Below are 19,009 nucleotides of genomic sequence, written 5' to 3' on the forward strand. Positions count from 1 at the left end.
ATCACTGGACACGGTGGGCTGGTCAGAAAAATAGGATGTACCTTCGAAAAAAGTGACATTCGCACTCACAAATTGCCTTCTAGTGAGAGGGTCATAGCACCTATATCCCTTATGGGTCCTAAAGTAACCTAAGAAGATACATTTGGTTGACTGAGGGTCCAATTTATCTCCATGGAGATGGAGATTATGAACAAAGCAAACACACCCAAAGACTCTAGGAGGCAAACTAAAAATCGAAACACCGGGAAACAAAATAGAAAATGGTGACTTGTCACCAAGAACAAAAGATGGCATTTGATTAATAAAAAAACACGCAGTAAGAACTGCATCACACCAAAAATGTTTGGGCACCTGCATATGCAACATGAGGGCCCTGGCAACTTCAAGTAAGTGCTTATTTTTCCGCTCCGCTACCCCATTCTGTTGAGGAGTATAGGAACAACTAGTTTGATGAATTATTCCATTAGTAACACAAAAAGAGGATATCTCAGATTGAACAAATTCCAAAGCATTATTAGACCGAAACACTTTTATAGAAGCATTAAACTGATTTTTTACTTGATTGCAAAAAGATGGAAACACAGTTAAAAATTCTGGTCTATCCTTTAAAAGGTACAGCCAAGTAGTTCTTGAATAATCATCTACAAAAGTCACAAAATACCGAAAACCATGTCTATTACTGGCCCGACAAGGACCCCATACATCTGAATGCACTAATGGAAGTAAAGAAGTACTACGGGGCAAAGAGCGAGAGAGATAAGTAGCACGTTGATGCTTACCCAACTCGCAGCCCTCACACTCTAATTTAGTTAAAGATTTAAACTGGGGAAAAACAACCTTTAACCTAGACAAAGCTAAATGACCTAGCCTACAATGCCATTGAAAAGGAGACTCTCCACCAACAGTAGTAGCGGCAGCTGAAGCAGACGGAGCAGCACCATTCAAATAATATAGTCCATCTTTCTCACACCCTCCACCAATCGTCTTCCTCGTGTGAAGATCCTGAAAGACACAGTAAGAAGGAAAGAAGGTGACGGAGCAATTCAAATGTTTAGTAAGTTGACTAACAGAAAGAAGGCTTAAGGGAAATTGGGGAACATGTAAGACAGAAGGAAGAGAAATATTAGAATTAAGTGAAATAGTACCATGTTCGGTAACAAAAGAGGAACCATTGGCCACAATAACAGGAGGGGTATGAGAACTAGAAGAAATAGAACTAAAAATAGATGATTTACCAGTCATGTGAGTGGAAGCCCTCGAATCAATGATTCAGGGTGTGGAAGAAGTGGAAAAGAGAGCAGCATATGTACCTGCATGAGCAAGAGTGGCAGCAGTGGTGGATGCCCTAGAAGTGGAAGTAGATGATTCCAGACTCTTGATGCGACGTATGAGTTGTTGCATCTCATCACGGATGTTGGTAGAAGAATCTCCTACAGATGAACCAGCCTTAGTATCACTAGGTGTAACAAAATCAGTACCCTCTTCAGAAGCTGCATGATTGGCCAAGTTTTGAGCCCATTCGGGTTTCCCATGCTTGGACCAGCATGTGTCAACAATGTGATTGTCTTCCCATAATAAGAACAACAGAATCGGGCTGCTCTATCAATATGCTGTCCTCCAGAATTACGACCATTAAATCCACGTCCTCCCCCTGAACCACGGTCTCTACCACGACCTCTAGTAGTAGTGAAAGCAGAATTTTCCTTGGGGTTAGTTTCAGGCTTGGAGCTAGGAGAGACAATATGCTGCAGCCTAGAAAAGGTGTCATTCAAAGAAGGGACAGATTCACCAGCCAATAGATGTCCTTTAACAGCTTTGAGACTAGGACTTAAACCAGCCAAAAACTTAGAGACATAAAACTTGTTCCTTTGAGCCTTCAATTTTTCAATGTTAGTAGTAAAAGGCTGGAAAACATTCAATTCTTCAACCATGCCCTTTAAGGCACTGTAATAGTCTTGGAGAGACTTGTCTGCCTGCTGAAACTGAAACAATTTCTCGTAGAGTTCGAAGATATGTGTCATACTCTTCTCCTAAGAGTATGTCTCTTTGCGATCATCCCAACATCCCTTTGCCATGGTGTGGAACATAACATTCACAGCAATGTCCGGCTCCATGCTGTTCTATTACCAAATTAAGATAATAGCATTCTTCTTGTTCCAAGTGCTGTTATCCTTAGAGTCAGGTTCTGGAGGAGGAGAGGTAATGTTGCTAAGCTTGTCCTTGGCTATAATATAAACCCAGACAGCCTGTGCCCACAATGAGTAGTTGGAATTCCCCTTCAACTTTATGGTGGTAATCTGAACATTGACAATGTCATGGGGTGTCTTAGGATCAGCCATAGTAACCACACTTCAGGGAAATCGACTCTGAAGCAAGAGAAGTAGAGAAGCAGCAACCACAACAGCAGCTAATAATAAAAAAAAATACTGATCTGCAGCAAGAAAGGCAGCAATAGACAGCAGCACCACCACACTGATAGAGGCAGCCAAGATAAGGAACAGACCAGAATCGATCTCGGGGTTCTTAAACCAGGTTACCAAATTGATGTGTTGAGATGCCATCAATTAGAAACAACTAGAAAAATCCTCACGATCATAACTATGATCAGAAAACATCCCAAAAGATTTTCCCATATAGAGATTGATCCTTGTGAGATTTTTTTCCTTCTCTGAGATGGATACCTGCAACAAGGGCTGTAGATGATAGAATCTTCAAATCACAAATCTGTTGGGGCAGTAATTAGGGATAGAACACTTCATTAATTGCTGAAGAAGTGATTCTAATGCATGCTTTTCGTTCATTTCCGCCATGCCAACATAGCCGCCATAATAAGAAGCAGGCGAAGCTGCGAAGAAAACCCCGCTGCTTGACTTGACTAAGCCCCGCTTGCTGCTTGCTGGTTTTCCCATCATCCAATCCACAACAAATCGAATGAAACCTGCAAGCCGCCGATCAGTGCAACCAATATCTGATGCGAGGCCAGTTCTTCTTTCAATGATTACGATAAAGATCGAGCCGATTAGTCAGCTTTAGTAATCACAGCTATTGGTGGCTGCACACCACAGAGAAGAATCGAAAAAGAGAAACCAGTAAGAGAGATTGAGAAAATTTCCAATCTGATTATAGAAGCTCTGATACCATGTTATAATATCAGATTCAATATAATCAGATCAGAATTAGGAGATGGAGAAGAAGAGAAAAGGAGCCGCAAGTCTCCAAGATGGGAGAGAGCCGGTGATCGAACATAGAGATCTATTGCAGGCCTGTCCCCAATATATTAATAACATCAATAAAATAAAGTTTAGGACAATAATGCCCCTACACAAAACCGAGATAACATAGAACAGAAATAAATGAAGTGAAAAGACCTATCTGCCCTTATAACCTTATAACCACCTATTCCAACACATGTGATGTTCATGACTTGAAAACCTATTCAATTTCTGATCTCATTTATTTGTAAAGGTGCATCTCCACAACAAGATTATTGGCTCAATGAACCAATATGGAGCAACTTACATTGTTTTAATTTGCATCTTTGAATCCAGACAATGTGTTAATTTGCATACCTCTCTTTGAATGGACTTTTATCCCTTAAAATAAAAGGGAAATGCAACACTCTAAGAAGGCAAAAGAAAAAAAGAAAAATGTCATCATCTCTCACAACATGGAACAATGTATGAATCCTGATGGACTCGGACTATCATACCCTGGCTAAATTCCAGGTGCTCTTCCATTTTGAGCTAAGGATTCACCTTAAAAAAAAAAAAGTTAACCTGGAAATATGGTTTTCATGGGTCTAGAATCATCTGAACCTCAAGAATTTATGGTTTCTAATTATCTAACTAGATTTTACTTAATTTATCTTTTAGTATAGTTTGTGGGTATCTGTACCAGTCGGATCTGAGGCATCGAGGGTGTTCAGGCTGCTGGTTTTGTAAGCCTTCCGATCTGATGATTGGATTCTGATCTCTATAATACTGTTAGAGTAAATCCCATCACCACTGTTCCTTTACTAATGAATCTGCTATTTTTTTGGTAATCTTGGTTTCCAAATGAACAAGATACTTCTTTGCAGACACAAATGTCTTTCCCATTTGATTAGATGTGGAAGTCTCAAGTCACTACGGGATGGCTTACTTCTCAGATCTTTCATCTTATAACCAAGTCCGAATCCCATTGAACCATCAAGTTGGACCACTCTTGGAGTTGAATAGATAGATCATTCCAGAATCAATGACTTCATTTCTGCTGTCTTAAAGTCTGCCATACCCAGTGGAATTTATGGAACATAGGGAATATTGGTTAACAATATAGCAGGTCCAAAGATTAGACAATAAGAGTATTTAACCTCAGCAAACAGCTCCAGCGGAACAAAAGGGAACCAGTTCTGCACTTTGATTTGCTCTTCACAATCCACACTGGCTTTTGAAGTCAGATTGCACAGTCTGGGTTGCCTTATGGTAGGTAAGTAAACCCTCAAATACCAAGAGAAGGAATCAAATATGAGGGAGTTCGAATTAAACTTTAGGGGCTGCGGTACCACCAAAAACAGAGCATGATGAACAGTGGAAGGAACCAGAGGAAAGAGGATCACATCAGAGGGAGAAAGGAGGGAAAAGGAAGGGAAACACAACCACCATGGATCACGCCGCACAGTCAACTCTCAACGAACTCAATCCACTAAATTTTCTTTCAGCATAGTAATCAACAACTAGGGCATTTTATTTAAGTGTCAAATGACAACTAATTGGAGTAGATACCCTTTAACAAACACTTCCAGATTCTCAACCCAAATGCAGAGGTCCTATCAATGATAATCACAAAAAAATAAAAAAAATGATAATCACAAATAATGCAAACAAGCAATCCTTATATTCATTAAGTAACTTCTATGCACTTCAGCTTAGAAGAGGTTCTTTTGATTTCTAATAGAAGGGGTAGAAAGAGAGGTTGGAGGGTTGAGGCAGTGTGGGTGTGGGACCAATATTGGAGGAATGGTGATGATGATGATGAGAATTCAGATAAGAGCTGAAGATGAAGCCAAAAATGCCTAATTTGGGGGTTTCACACACTCACGTTCCACATAAATTAGCATAGCTTCCCCTACTCGATTACATGAAGCAAAGGGACAAAAGAAATCTAACTCTCTTGGTTCCTTTGGCTTCTGAAGTTTTAATTACCATAAACCCACAAGTGGGTAGCAAGTGAGATATTCTTACAGTTAAATCCTTTCTTCAAATTCTTTGTGTACTTGATTCCATATTAAAGTTTGATGTGTTGAATACTTGGAAGTATCCAAGCCTGGGATGGTACCTGATTGCCATTAATTTCCAAGTAATGATTCAAGTCTTCAAAGCTCAAGTCATCCCCTTTAGTGAAAAAATCTTAATCAAACCCATTAGACATATGCTATAATGAATGGATGGATGATACGTTAGCCATTGGCCAACAAAGACCTTCCAGCCCATTCATGGTAGCTGTCTCTTGGTTAGTTAAAGTATCTGTTGCTGCTAGAGCCTGGAGGGCCATTTTGTTTAAGGTTTTAGCTCAAGAAGCTAAAGCCAGTGGATATATAGACTATATAGAAGTATGCAAATGATACAGCAAGTTGATCTTAAGCCATACTATAAACTACGAATACAAAATTTTCTTGCCTTTTATGTTTAATCACATCTGAACCAATGAGTGGGATTAAACTTGGGCTGGCTTGGCTACCCCATGGCCAGATCAATGCACAATCTGTCACACCCCGACCTGGTTAATAAGGGCCAAGGGTGACTGGATGTCTCTGACATCCAACAAATCCCAAGGATCGTAAGTGCAGTATTCTATTTACAATCAAATATCACAAATACAGTAATCAAACGCAGCGGAAACAATTTAAATAATAGAGGTAACATCAGTAATATGAGAAGTCTAAGTGATATTTCATTTATATAAAGGATAAAGCTTGTGTTACAACTATACGGTTCTCAAAAGTACCACAAGGTAAAACTTTACAAGAAACTATACTATAACTATACAAAAGTGTTTATAAGTACAAAAGAGTGGGGAGATAGCCTGGACTATCAGGCCAAGATCAAGAGAATGCGCAATCAACACATGTGCATGAAGCATCGTGCACTTCAACCTCCAGCACTGCAAATCCACCTCCAAAAGTAACCAAGTCATCTGAAAAATAAGGATATCCACAGGGGTGAGCTCCACTGAGCCCAGCAAGGGAAACACACAAGCAAGTGCAAATAGTCCATGATGAATGACCTAGAACTAAGAATGCTTCTAACAACAATACTAAGTCTCATGGGGTATAAGTGCTACTGTAATAGAATGCTAGCCTCGGTCCCGGAAACACATAACCAGACGTCGGTCACCCGAGCGAAACCATTCTACTACGGTGGAAATCCACCAGTTCCGGAATGAACACATCGGACCCCAGCAGACCCCCAATGACTAACCCTACTGTTTGTTCCCACAGCGGATTACACAAGTTAACATGGGACAATGAATGACATTCCGGAATTTACTCTTCGGACCTACCACGGGTTATCCAACACCTCAACCCCTGTTGGTAAGGGTCGTAGCACTGGGTTCATGCCAATCCTAAATATATGCATACTATCATGATGACATATGAATCATAATAGATAATACAACAATTCTGTCCAACAACATCATCATCGTAATAAATTCCAAAAATCAAGTAATAAATGCAAAATGCAATATGGAAATGCAACCTAAAATCATGCACATCTAATGCAAAGAAATTAAAGCTAACAAAAATACATGATCAATGTTATTAATATGATGCATGACATGGCAACCATAACAAACCGAAATTAAATATCACAAACACGCCGAAATTAAAGTCAAAATCCCCTTACATGTATTGGAGGATGATCCTAGTCAATTGAAGCTCCAATACACACAAATATTTACACCTCTTGATGTTACTACTACCTATATAGTCAATATACAACATTTGTTAGGTCTAACATAACCCTGGGCAAAGACCCAAAGCATACAAGAACTAAAACCAAAGCTGTGGGTAGAACCGGATTCAGAACTGGCTGAATCCGGTTGACTGTAGGACTCAGCTGTCTGAATCCGGTTGGTCAACCAGTAGCTGTTCTGAGATCCAAAGCTCATGGATCCTTCATGTGTGGAGTTATTTTTCAAAATTGGTTTAGGGCTTTGATAGAGTACAACAAAGGGGAGGTTTTGACCCATTTGCATGTAAGATCAAACTAGGTTTTCTAATTAAAATTAAACAATATAAAAATTCTGCAATTTTTTGGGAATATGGCTGAAATCAAAGAAGAAACTAAGAATTTGGTATTACAGCATGGTTTTGGTGGTCAAACAAACTATACCCAAGTCTAAATTGGGGTTTTAACACAAGTTACCTAATACCTTAGGTCTAGGCTGAATTGGGTGTTAATCCCAAGAAGAATTCAGCAAGAATAATTAGAGAAACATTGAGAAATCAGGTTTAAGATTGGATTCTGTCCTAGAATAGTAAATTGGTTTAATTAGGTTAGGGTTTAGGGTTATCAACAACCCAAATTAGGGTTTATTATACTAGGGTTGGTATGAATCAAGAATTCAACCATAATTGAAGAGAGAAGAAAGGGATTTTGGAAAGTAAATTTAAGTTTTAGATGTCCTACTTGAAATTAGAGTTCAATTGATGATGGCAGTCCCAAGTTTCCAAAGCCCCAAGTATTAGGCTCCAAGCTCCAAGCCCTTCTCCTTCCGTTCTCTTCGTCTTCTTTCTCTCCTTTAGAGCTCCTAAGCTGAAACCGAATTCTGTTTTGGTGTAAAATGAATCCTAAGACTAAGAGTTACTTATATAGTTAAGTCTACTGAGGCTTGTTTGCTTAAGCCAAATAGAATTAGTTTGGAGAATGTGATTCTCCAATGTAATTAAAGACAAATAACTCACTAATAACTTATAGTTAAGTTATGGGATGGAGGTTTCAAGGCTTAATATAGGACCCGGCTGTGATGGTACACGGGCAGTTCGGGTGCACACGGGGGTGTGGGTCCCACAAGAGAAAATTACAATTCTGCCCCTACTATACCATAAAGCATTTTTTTTTTTTGGATGAATGAAAATTTAAATTATGGAGAAAGAAGAAGGAATGTACAAGCCCAAGGGCCAACAAAACAGAAGCTAGTGACTAGCAGGGACACAAAATGGAGGTAGGAAGACACCAGGAGACAACAATGAGCCTGTTCCTTGGGGTATCTTTAACACTACCAGGGGGAAGGGTGCCTACTTTAGATGAAACATCAAATAAGATGGCCTTCCAAATCCTATCGAAAGAGCGGGAGTTGGATGTCCATCTTCTAAGATTGCGTTCCATCCAAATGTGAGAAATAGTAGCGCAAAAGGCAAGCTTGCCCACAAATCGAGTTCCTTCCAAAAGTCGTATCTATCCAGATCCATTCCCTAGAGAGGGGAAATGGTCTTCTTCGAGCCGGCCAGCAATGACAGAGAACCTGGTTCCAAATGGAGGCAGCGAAAGGGCAAGTGAAGAATAAGGAGTCTGTGTCTTTGTGCCCATTCCAGCAGAGGCAACAATTGGGGGAGACTTGCATGTGGCAGTGAATGAGAAAGGCTTGGGTGGGAAGGCAGTCTGCTAAGGCACTCCAAGCGGTGAAACTCTGACGAGGGATGTGCCCTTTGAACCAAGTTACCTTATGCCAAGGACAGGGTGTCCCTCGATGACGAACCATGTCCCAAGCGGAGTGGGAGCTGAAGATACCTGATGGGGAAGGAAGCCATATAGTGATGTCACCCCTGCCCCTGTGGCCTGGGGGGAGGGGGGGGAGGGAGCTCCAAAGATCGGCTAGAGGGGGGGAGGGGGGAGGAGTCTATGTGCCTCTGGCGATGATGGAGGCCACAGGGGCAAGTCTGTCCAAGCCTGAGGCATACATGACGCGGGGACTTACTATAGTGGCAAGGACACCTGAAGGATGCCACTAATCAAGCCAAAGGACGGTCTGCTGCCCACCATCAATCCTGCAAGATATAGCACCCCTGGCGATATGTCTCACTCGAAGAATGCTGCGCCAGGTCGAAGAGGAGTCTGGAGAGGGACTGACAGTCCAAATAGAGTCTCTACGCAGAGGCCCTACGTATACCCAGGAAGTCCAGATACTAGTCTTGTTGGTGAGAAGCTTCCAGAGCAGCTTCATCGAACCACCCATGTTGACATCCTTGATCCTTCTGAGGCCGAGACCCCCTCCGGCTTTGGGGAGGCACGTGGAGGACCAACTCAAGGGATGAAGAAACCTGGTGGAGTCCACTCCTTTCCAAAGGAAAGTGCACATAATAGACTCAGCAGCCTTTATGGTAGCTTTGGGGAGGCCAAAGACACCACTCCAATAGATGTAACAAGACTGTAGAACCGACCTTATAAGCTCGAGGCGGCCTACGTAAGATAGGAGTTTGGCTTTCCAAAGCTGAAGTTTCTTTCGGAGGAGGTCAAGGATAGGGTTACAATGATGGGCTGAAAGCCTGACTGGGATGAGGGGGAGGCCGAGGTATCGAACCGGGAGGGTGCCTGGAGTAAAGCCCGTGATAGCTAAAAGGGACGGAATGGTGTTGCCGGGGAGAGCTCCTGGAAGAGGTAGAGGGAGGCCATAATGGACTGGAGGGAGGTTGGGCCAGCCTTAGAGAATATCATGAGGTCATCAGCGAAGGCCAGGTGGGTTTGCATTTGAGCATGGGAGAGATGAGGTGAAGGTCCGTTTTGAATTGGATACTGCGGGAGAGGACCTCAAGGGAAAGACAAAAAAGGAAGGGAGAGAGAGGACAACCCTGACGAATACCAACAGAGGAGGGAAAGTAGCCGGCAGGGCTGCCGTTGAGAAGAACTGAGAAGCGGGTGGTGGAAATACAGAAAAGGATCCAATTGACAAAACCGGGGGGAAAAGACATCTTAAGAAGAGCTTGGGAAATGAAATCCTAACGAATGGAGTCAAAAGCCTTGTGGGTGTCGATCTTCAGAAGGGCGGAAGGGGAGATGGATTTTCGGTGAAACCCGCGGACTATTTACTGGCCAAGGATGATATTATCAGAGATGCTTCTACCAGAAATGAAGGCTGATTGATTGGAGCTGACCAGCGAGTCAATGACAAGTTGGAGACGATTGGCAAGGATTTTGGCAATGAATTTATAGAGGAGATTGCAGAGGGAGATGGGTCTGAAGTCAGTCATGGAGGAGGCTCCGGGGGATTTAGGAATGAGGCAGAGGAAGGTGTGGTTGATGTTAGTGATCTGGTGGGGGTTGAAGAAGAAGCTTTTGATGGCACTAGTAAGCTCAGGGCCGATGATGTCCCAGCCATAGTACTAAAACTCGCGAAATTTCGGTCAAGATATCGAATATTTCGAGTATCTCGACCTGTCCGAAACGAAATGCAAGTCTAATATGAAAAAATGCAATATTTCGAATATTTCAAAAATTTTGGTCATCTCGTTTCGAAAATTTCGGTAATTTCAGTCATCTCGTTTCGAAAATTTCGGAAATCTCGGTCATTTTTGGCATTTTACACCCACAGAAAAATACCATATTTCGATCGAAATTTCGGTATCTTGAAAATTTCGGTCAGACCGAAACACCGAAACGAAATGAGATTTAGTACCATGGTCCCAGCAAGTGGTGAAGAACCCCATACTGAAGCCATCGAGGCCAAGCGCTTTGCTAGCCTTATGAGATCTAACAGCCAAGAGGATTTCCTCATCGGAGGGGATGGAGCAAAGAGAAGGTAGCATGTTTGGAGGGACGAATTTGTTGATGTGGCCATCAAGGATGAGGGGTTGATGGGGGGAGGGGGGGTTGAAAAGGCCGTTGAAGTAAGACACAGCTTCAGACTTGATGGCATCAACAAAGGAGAGGACCGCATCAACAGCTTCAGACATTAATGCTATATATATATAGGAATGGATTCTTACCTAAGACCTGGCCCAATGGTATGTGGACAACTTAACCCGGACGGGTACGGGGGTCCCACAAGGAGAAAATTATATTTCAGCCTAGAATTGAGTGAGGTTCGCAGGCTATAAATCCAGTATGCCAAGCTTATGTGTTGTCCTCCGCTAGATACCTCAGACTCAATAGAGACTAAGTTAGTTGGCTGTTCGGAATGCCATTATAGGCGGGTCCATAGTTCGAGAACTCGCGAGATCTCGCCGAGTTTCTCGGTTTTTGGAAAAGCCGAGACGAGACTGCCTACGAGTCTCAAAAGTGCAATATCTCGGCGAGATCTTGGTGGGATCTCGGATCTCGGTTTCTACCCATTATTTTAACCCACCTACCACTTAAATACCTTACCTAATTGAACAAAACTCGACAAAAAAATAAATGCACCAACTCGGCGAGTTCTCGCCTCGATCTCGACTCGTCTCGGTTTTTCCAAGAGTCGAGTTGGTACCGAGACCAGAGGTTTAGTACCTTGGGCGGGTCACGAGATTGGTCTGAATTTTCAACCGAGACAGCCCACATTATAAAGGCTAGCTTGGGCAATGAACCAGAACCTAAAACCACACAGGTTCCAAAAGTTCAAATTTATTGCAGGTTTCACACAATCAAGCCACACTGCCTTGCTAAAGATATTAAATTTAAGATCTCTAAACCAAAGACATTAAATTTAAGATCTCTAAACTAGACACCCACTTAAATCATAGTCTAACCTGTTCATATTCCTCGTTTGCCTCCCCCCGCGGCCCCTTTCAGTTGGGCATCAGCACCAGAATGGCTATCCCATAGTGAACAGAGCATCCACCAGAACCTGAATTTCTCAAAGAGAGGCCAGTCACCAACAAAACAAAGAAAGACATACGGGGAGAGGGGCTAAGAGTTTGAGAGTTCAAACTACAATTAAGCAACTAACACCTGAAATGACAAATTCTTTTCTACTACAACCTGAATTTCCAAACTTCTAACCATGTTATTACCCATATACTAACAAAAGACCATGATGGGGAAAAAAAAAAAAAAAACTCAAATGGAAGCAAGAAAAGTCATCTAATAGAAGAGGGCAATCCAAAGACAATGATAATTGATAAAGTAAAAGAGATTCAGTAGATTGTTCTTCAACCAAGGAAGAGATACTAAAAAATCATGTTTAGTAAGAAATAAGCACCCACTTAATAATCAGCAATATCTAATATCCTAGAATCTGTACCTGAAGCGAGAGTGGAGAGCAAAAGATCCGATTTTCCGCAACCCCTAAAACCTTAGTTGCAGGACACCAGATCCAACTTCTCTTCTATTTTCCCTGCAAAAACGAAGTTGAAAAAATTCACTTTATATTTTAGAAACAAAAGTTTCAATAGAATTATTGTACAAGGGTGAGGGTGTGGGAAGATTGTACCTGAAGCGAGAGTGGAGAGCAAAAGATCACTCTTTCCGCAAGCCCTAAAACCCTAGTTGCAGGCTGAAGATCGAACTTTATCTTCTATTTTCGCTGCAACAATGAATTTGATAAAAAACTTCAACAGATTTGCAACCAAATAGAGAGGTACAGAGAGCAGAGAGATACAGAGATGAAGTACCGATCCAGAGATGCAGATTCTTGATGCTCGCTTCGATGGTGAAGAACGCCTGCGGCAAAGTTTTTCGTGCTAAAATATGGATCTTAAGATTCATTCCTTTTTATACCCCAATCCTAAATCATGGACTCAATTTCACCTCTTGAGGTGAAATCTCGAGATTTCATTTTTTAGCGTAAAACATGATTCTCAAGATTTTTATAAATTTGTGGAACCATATTCATTTTTTAAACCAAACGGTTTTTTTTAATCAGATTCATGATTCAGGAGAATTACCTCGCCCGGATTACGCGACCAAACATGGTTTTAGGGGTTGTGAATAAAGTCATTCACTGGAGTTATGGACGCATAAGGTTTTGAAGAATCCTGGTAGCCAGAGTTCGGAATTTCGGTTTCGAGTTTCAACCGAAACCTTGCACATCTTGGCTGCTGGATTCATTTAACCATTTTGGTGGTTAACTAGTCATATTTTGTCCAGAAACATCAGGGAAACCCTAATTAAGCATCTCTAAACATATTGGAACCTTTAGATTGTAAAAAAACATATACCCAAAATGCTAGTTTGGTTGGGCCTGGGTTGCTAGTGTACGCTGTACCTTGCTGTCTACTTTCTTTAATATAGCTTATTCTACCCATAATTTAGTGCTAGAACATACAAAATTCAATTAAAACAACTCAAATATGCATTAGGAATGAAAAAAAACCATTTAATAGTATACTTACAACTGTTCCTCTGGTTCTATGTCATTACCACATAGAGCTCCAGGGAGCCTCAAATCCGCTAGCAGATTGATGCCGTCACCAAAATCATTCCTCTGACTATCACAAAAAATGACCATGTCATGGTATGCCTGAAGAAATCTTGCACAAATCGGTATACCTCCAACTTAGAATATTGCACAATTCTTGCTCAAATCAAGCAAATTGTTGCTGTAAATGCGATGAAGTAATCCTCAACACCTTGTTATACCAAGAAATGGTGGTGATTTGGCAAAAAATCCAGAATTCTGGGGGGGTTTTGGGTTTTTCCCTCTGTGTTGAAACCAATGAAACTCACAAAATGGGTCAAAATTTCACCCCATTTCGATTGAATTTATGTTTCTAAACTATGGTTGGTATCGTTTCACACCAATACCTGAAATTCCGGTCAAAACCCTGCATTTCTTATTAGTCGCACCCATTTTCGTTTCAGCCTTCGTCGAAACTGAAATATTTTATGAAATCTCGGTGGTTTAGACCGAGATTTTGAACTATGCTGGTAACCAGTTGGCTTCTTTGAGATCGTGGATGGGTTTTGTTCTCTGAACATGGTGTAAATGGAGATCACCTTGAGAAAGGGAGGGTGGGGTTACGTTTACCTACTATTAGGTAACTTTGCTAGAGAATCTACCCTTTTTATTTCTCTATGTACACAATTGTGTGATGCGCATGTGGTGCCTGTTCACTGGTGGAAATATTTCCTCTCTCTTCTCTTCTCTCCCCCCCCCCACACACACTCAAAAAAAGGGTGGATTGGGTCATGGTGGTGGGAATGATGTCCACTCACCTGCTGAGGGCATAGTTCTAAACTCGCCAAGATCTCGGAAAAGTCAAGAATCTTGAGCTTCTCGAGACGAGTTAACATACGAGACCCAGAATATGCACAAACTCGAATATCTCGACCAGAATTTCGGTATTTTGTATTGTCTCGCTGAAATTTTGGTAAACTGCTACATTCTACATTATAAAAAAGCACCAACTCGAGAGCACACTTCGAAATTTCGAAGTGACTCGACAAAGAAGGAAGGAAACCTTGTTTCTTGACTTTTTGTCCACATCATCACTCAATAAAATTGGGATACACTACTGGGGGTTATCACATCCTACAGAGATATCAATTGTATTGTTGGGAGTTGGGACATGGAAGACTAGTGAAGTAGGGTGTCTATGACTAATGTATTGTTCACTGTTGGGTGTCTTATGTAATATGCATTGTGAACACTTCACGTGGAAGAGTTTGTAGTAGAAACTTTAAGCCTTTAACTATTTTTTAAATACTTATTCAATATTATGTGTATTCATTCATTATTGCATAATTTACTTGTTTTACTTGCCAATTATGTCTCAGAGTACTCAAACAATGTGTAGAATAGGCAATTTTATATTAAGGGTTTGACGTTTACTGCCAACCAAGGGTGCGAATCTAAAACACCTAAATTGGGTGTTTTTTTTACCATTTAAAAATTTAAATATGTTTATTAAGCCTAAAACAAGCTTCCCTCAAAGTTTTGGAGCCAACTGGGGCCATTTGTTCACCGAAACCAAAAAAAAAGGCACAAACTCGTCGAGATCTCTGGTCGTCTCGACCTGGTCAAGACACCGATTCAAGATGAGTTTTTGAACTATGGCTGAGGGTAATGTTTTTTCTAAGAGCTATTATTTTTAATGATCTTGAAACTCCAGACTAGGGCTTGTTTTGATTCTTATCCATCAATGTAATGAATGCTATTTGTCAATAGTGGTATTCTAGAGTAGTTAATCATGATTTATCATCATATCCTTTGCATGTACACCATATCATGAGTAGTTCAGTGTTTGTAGCTGTATACTAGGCTTGCTCCAATTTATTTTCATGCTACACTATCTGATTCTCTTACTCACATGCAGGGGATGCAAGGAGGAGCTAATAACAATTGCCATAGACTCACTTGAATCTATCGGAATGTTGGCCTTTTCGTCTCAATATATTCAGGTAATCAAACAGCTGGCAAAGGCATGCGAGCATTTTCTTCCATCAAAAAAGCTCCGATTTTGTAGAATGGAGAGGTTGAATCTTTTATTGGAAAAACTAGATGCAAGTCTTAGAGAGTTGAGGTACAGTTTCTCAGGATTGACTAAAAAGGAAGAATTGCATGTCTTAGAACTGGTGCTATTCAGTTGTGCAATGAGATTGTCCAAGGTTGAAGTATGCTGTCACCAAACTACTTTGAAGAGAATGAATGGTACAATCTCGCGTGTGGAACTTCTTTGTAGGGAAGGATCCACTGAACCTTCTGAATTCGTTAAAGAAGTACAGAAATCATTTTCTCAAGCAGGCACCTTCATTGATGAATCTTCTTTTGATCCATTCCTATTTAAGAGGTCACTTGAGTTCTTCTCCTTTAAGCAGGTCGAGATACACGGAAGATTCAAGCACATAAAGGCTGAAGTGGATGTCCCTCATAATGACTCTGAAAACCCTCTTACCTTCATTTCAGGTCTTCCGGTGGGTGTCACATTCCAGATTTCTTTGTATAATTCTGCTTGGGAGGACAGGTTGTGGTTGAAAATGGCTGTGGGTGAGTACACTCAGTATGCATATTTGGACTTGATCCAGTTTGAAGGTTGTGATGAGGTCAGAACAACCACCTTAACCGTACCCTTGTACAAAACTCCAAAAGTAATTTCTTTCGTATTGAAGGCATGTATAGGTAGAGAATGTTTATTTGATGATGTTGAGTTCATGAAGGGTCAGCCAGGGCCAAAACATGATCTTGCATTTCTTTGCAAGGAAAAAGAAGTATATCTGCTCAATGGTAGTTAAGGGATATTTAGGTGGGACATTTGAAATGTGGATGGCACGAAAATGTAAGTCCACATTTCCAGGCAGGAAAATGAAGTTTCGCCGGTGGAACGCGCTGAACATTTGATGGTGGGTGGGTGGGTGGGGGAGGGGGGGGGAGAGGGGGTGTTGGCCATCCATCACACTCTGGTATGCAGCTGACATTTTTGGGAAGAACGTTTGCAGCTTTCTGGCAAGACGTCGTCTGCACCAACATTTGTAATGGAGCTCTTGCATCAACAGGAACGTGAGACTATAACCTTGTTTATTTAGGCTGATATAGGAGGAAATTCTTGCTGCTTTATTTGGGGGATATTAGTGGGCCAGAAATTTGGGGATTTTTTAAAGCAAGTTTTGATCCTGAAGTGCCAGTGGTGATGAGAAAGCTAAAAATGAACCTTAGCAGTATGGTTATGCTATCATGCATCGTTCTATAATTTAGGGGCCTCAACTGTTACAATGTGAATGCAATGAGAAACTTAAAAAAAAAAAAGAAAAAAGAAATAGGTGATCTGTAAATAGGCTTTGTGCCAATGCACACAGTAAAGAGATTCTCTGATTTTTTTTTCTTTTGGGTGCAAACAATTGAAGGGGAAATTTATTGAACCACGTGAGCTACAATTGATAAATGATCCTCAGGGAAAGAGGACTTCTAAACACCCTGATAAGGGTAAACTCAAATCCCATTTTGCAATACTATGGGTATGCAAGTTCTCTGTTCTACTAACATATTAGAAAGAGCAGAAATCAAAACTTCTGTCATACAAGAGATATATATCCATAAGAATGGTTTAGTTATAGTGGCAGCCTTCAAAACTTACATTGCTGCTGTATCTTTCTTTCATGTTAATAGGTATTGCAGTAGAGTTGCTGACTTCCTATCCTGGAAGGCTCTACTAGTGTTGTGCATGATAGATTGGCCCCATTCCATTCCTTAGCTCTGGGACTTGTGTCTTCAGGATGCCTCGACTTTGTATCGTGACTCTTCTCAATAAATTTATCACTCACCAGGAAAAGGAATTATGATTGACATTATTGGTCAGGGGATCAACCCTGCATAGTGTTGGTGGTGGAGGTAAAAAGTTCATTAGGAAATTTAGCCACAGGCTGCCTCAAAAAATTGAAAGTGCATCAAAAACTGCTTTCTTCCTCAAATCAAATCGTTACCTTAACTTTTTAAACGTAGACTAATAATATATGATATAGAGAGAGGGTTTCCTACACTGTCACTATGAGGAGGAATTTGCACGTCACACCATTGGTTGTCCTGAAAAAATGTATCATTCACATAGGGCCTATATATTCGGAGTTGGAGATAAAAAAAATAATAATAATTCTCACGAGAGGAAAATTGCACTTTGACACCATGGGGAAGTTCTTCACTATATGATAACCTGCAATTGAAATGAAAAGTACGGGGAAGGAAGTTATCCAGGTTTTGCACTTTTGTTTTTCAATTATTGAATCTTTGACGAGTATTTTTTGTTAATATACCTGATTAAATTACTTTACAGGAAAGGGTGTCAACTGGTATCCGGTATGTGGTATGGTATCGGTACGGTACACTATACAGTTACCTCATATCGATACTGTATCGAATACCAGATCGATACGAGTATCTCATACTGATATTGTATTGTATCTATTCGGTACATGTATTTGGTACAGTATGGTTCATTTTTATCATTTTGTCCATACTGATACTATATCGAATATTGGAACGGTACAGATATCTCATATTGATACCATACCACATCTATTCGGTATGGTATGGTACGGTATATGTGGTACAATTTCAGTATCTGTACATGGTGTGTGGTATGAATAGCATATGACCTGAATACAACATATTCTTCCCCTTAGAAATATTGAACCCGCTTGATAACCTTACGAGAAACAGTTTCTTGTGTTTTTCTGTTCTAAGAAATGGAAAAACACTTAAAAATCGCTTGATAACGAAGTGTTTTTTATGACTATTTTTGGAAGCATAAATCAAAATTTATGCTCCCTGGAAGACTTTTGACAGAACATGTCCAACATGTTCTGTTGTTTCTTGGTTGAAAATTGGAAAAGTGTGCTCGAGAAAAACTTCTATATTCTTTCACTGTGCTTTTTTATAAAATTGGAAAAGTGTGCCAAACATATCCTTTTGTTAATTTAAAAAAAAAAAGAAAGGGTTTTGCTTGTTTCCAAGAATAGGTTTACCAAGCGGGTCAAAAACGGTTTCTTAGCATAGAAAATGAAAAAACTGTTTTACTGTTTCTCAGCACATAACTAAAACAGGAACACTAGGTTATCAAGCAGGCACATTGTTTATAGCCTGTAACTTATTATCATAATTGATTATTTATAAATAGATCATAAATATAAGGGAAGCAGTTTTCTGTTCGAGAGTGTGGCTTACGCCAACACTCCCATGTCTCTCTCTCCTCCTTGAAACAAGGGGGCAGAACTATCTTTTTAAATAGGGAGGAGAGAGATAGACTCATGGGAGTGTTGGCGTAGGCTACTCTCCCGGACAAAGTTCTTTTTCCCTTTAATAAAAACTATGCCAAAGAGAACCTGAAATAAGGTGCAAAAAGCAAACCAAACAATTTTTTAAATAAAATTCACAGCATGAATTGAAATAGAAATCATACCCCAAAAACCAAAAAAAAAAACCTCCAAAATTAAAAGACAAACGGCGCCAATGTTCAAACTTCAGACTTCAAAGCTCTGTGCTCGCTGCCTCTCCCACCGCCCCCCCCCCCCCCCAACGCCCTCTCCCTCTCCCTCTCCGGCTTTCCGATATCGTTTGTCAACTGATCCCACTCTCCACAGTCCACACCTCCCTGAATTAATTCCATCACCACACAAGCACAGTTCAA

At 40.7% G+C, this 19,009-nt stretch overlaps 1 protein-coding gene across 1 annotated transcript in view; it reads left to right on the plus strand.

The window, feature by feature from the left end:
- The window catches only part of LOC122662363 (protein SIEL), a 55,440-nt gene extending 39,158 nt beyond the window's left edge, over window positions 1-16,282 (plus strand). The window contains exon 9 of the mRNA XM_043857978.1: window positions 15,209-16,282. Coding sequence (XP_043713913.1) covers window positions 15,209-16,124 — 916 coding nt within the window. The 3' untranslated portion in view covers window positions 16,125-16,282. The remainder of the gene's footprint in view (window positions 1-15,208) is intronic.
- Window positions 16,283-19,009: the final 2,727 nt, after the last annotated feature.

Source organism: Telopea speciosissima, chromosome 5, assembly GCF_018873765.1.
Source record: "Telopea speciosissima isolate NSW1024214 ecotype Mountain lineage chromosome 5, Tspe_v1, whole genome shotgun sequence".
Taxonomy (NCBI): domain Eukaryota; kingdom Viridiplantae; phylum Streptophyta; class Magnoliopsida; order Proteales; family Proteaceae; genus Telopea; species Telopea speciosissima.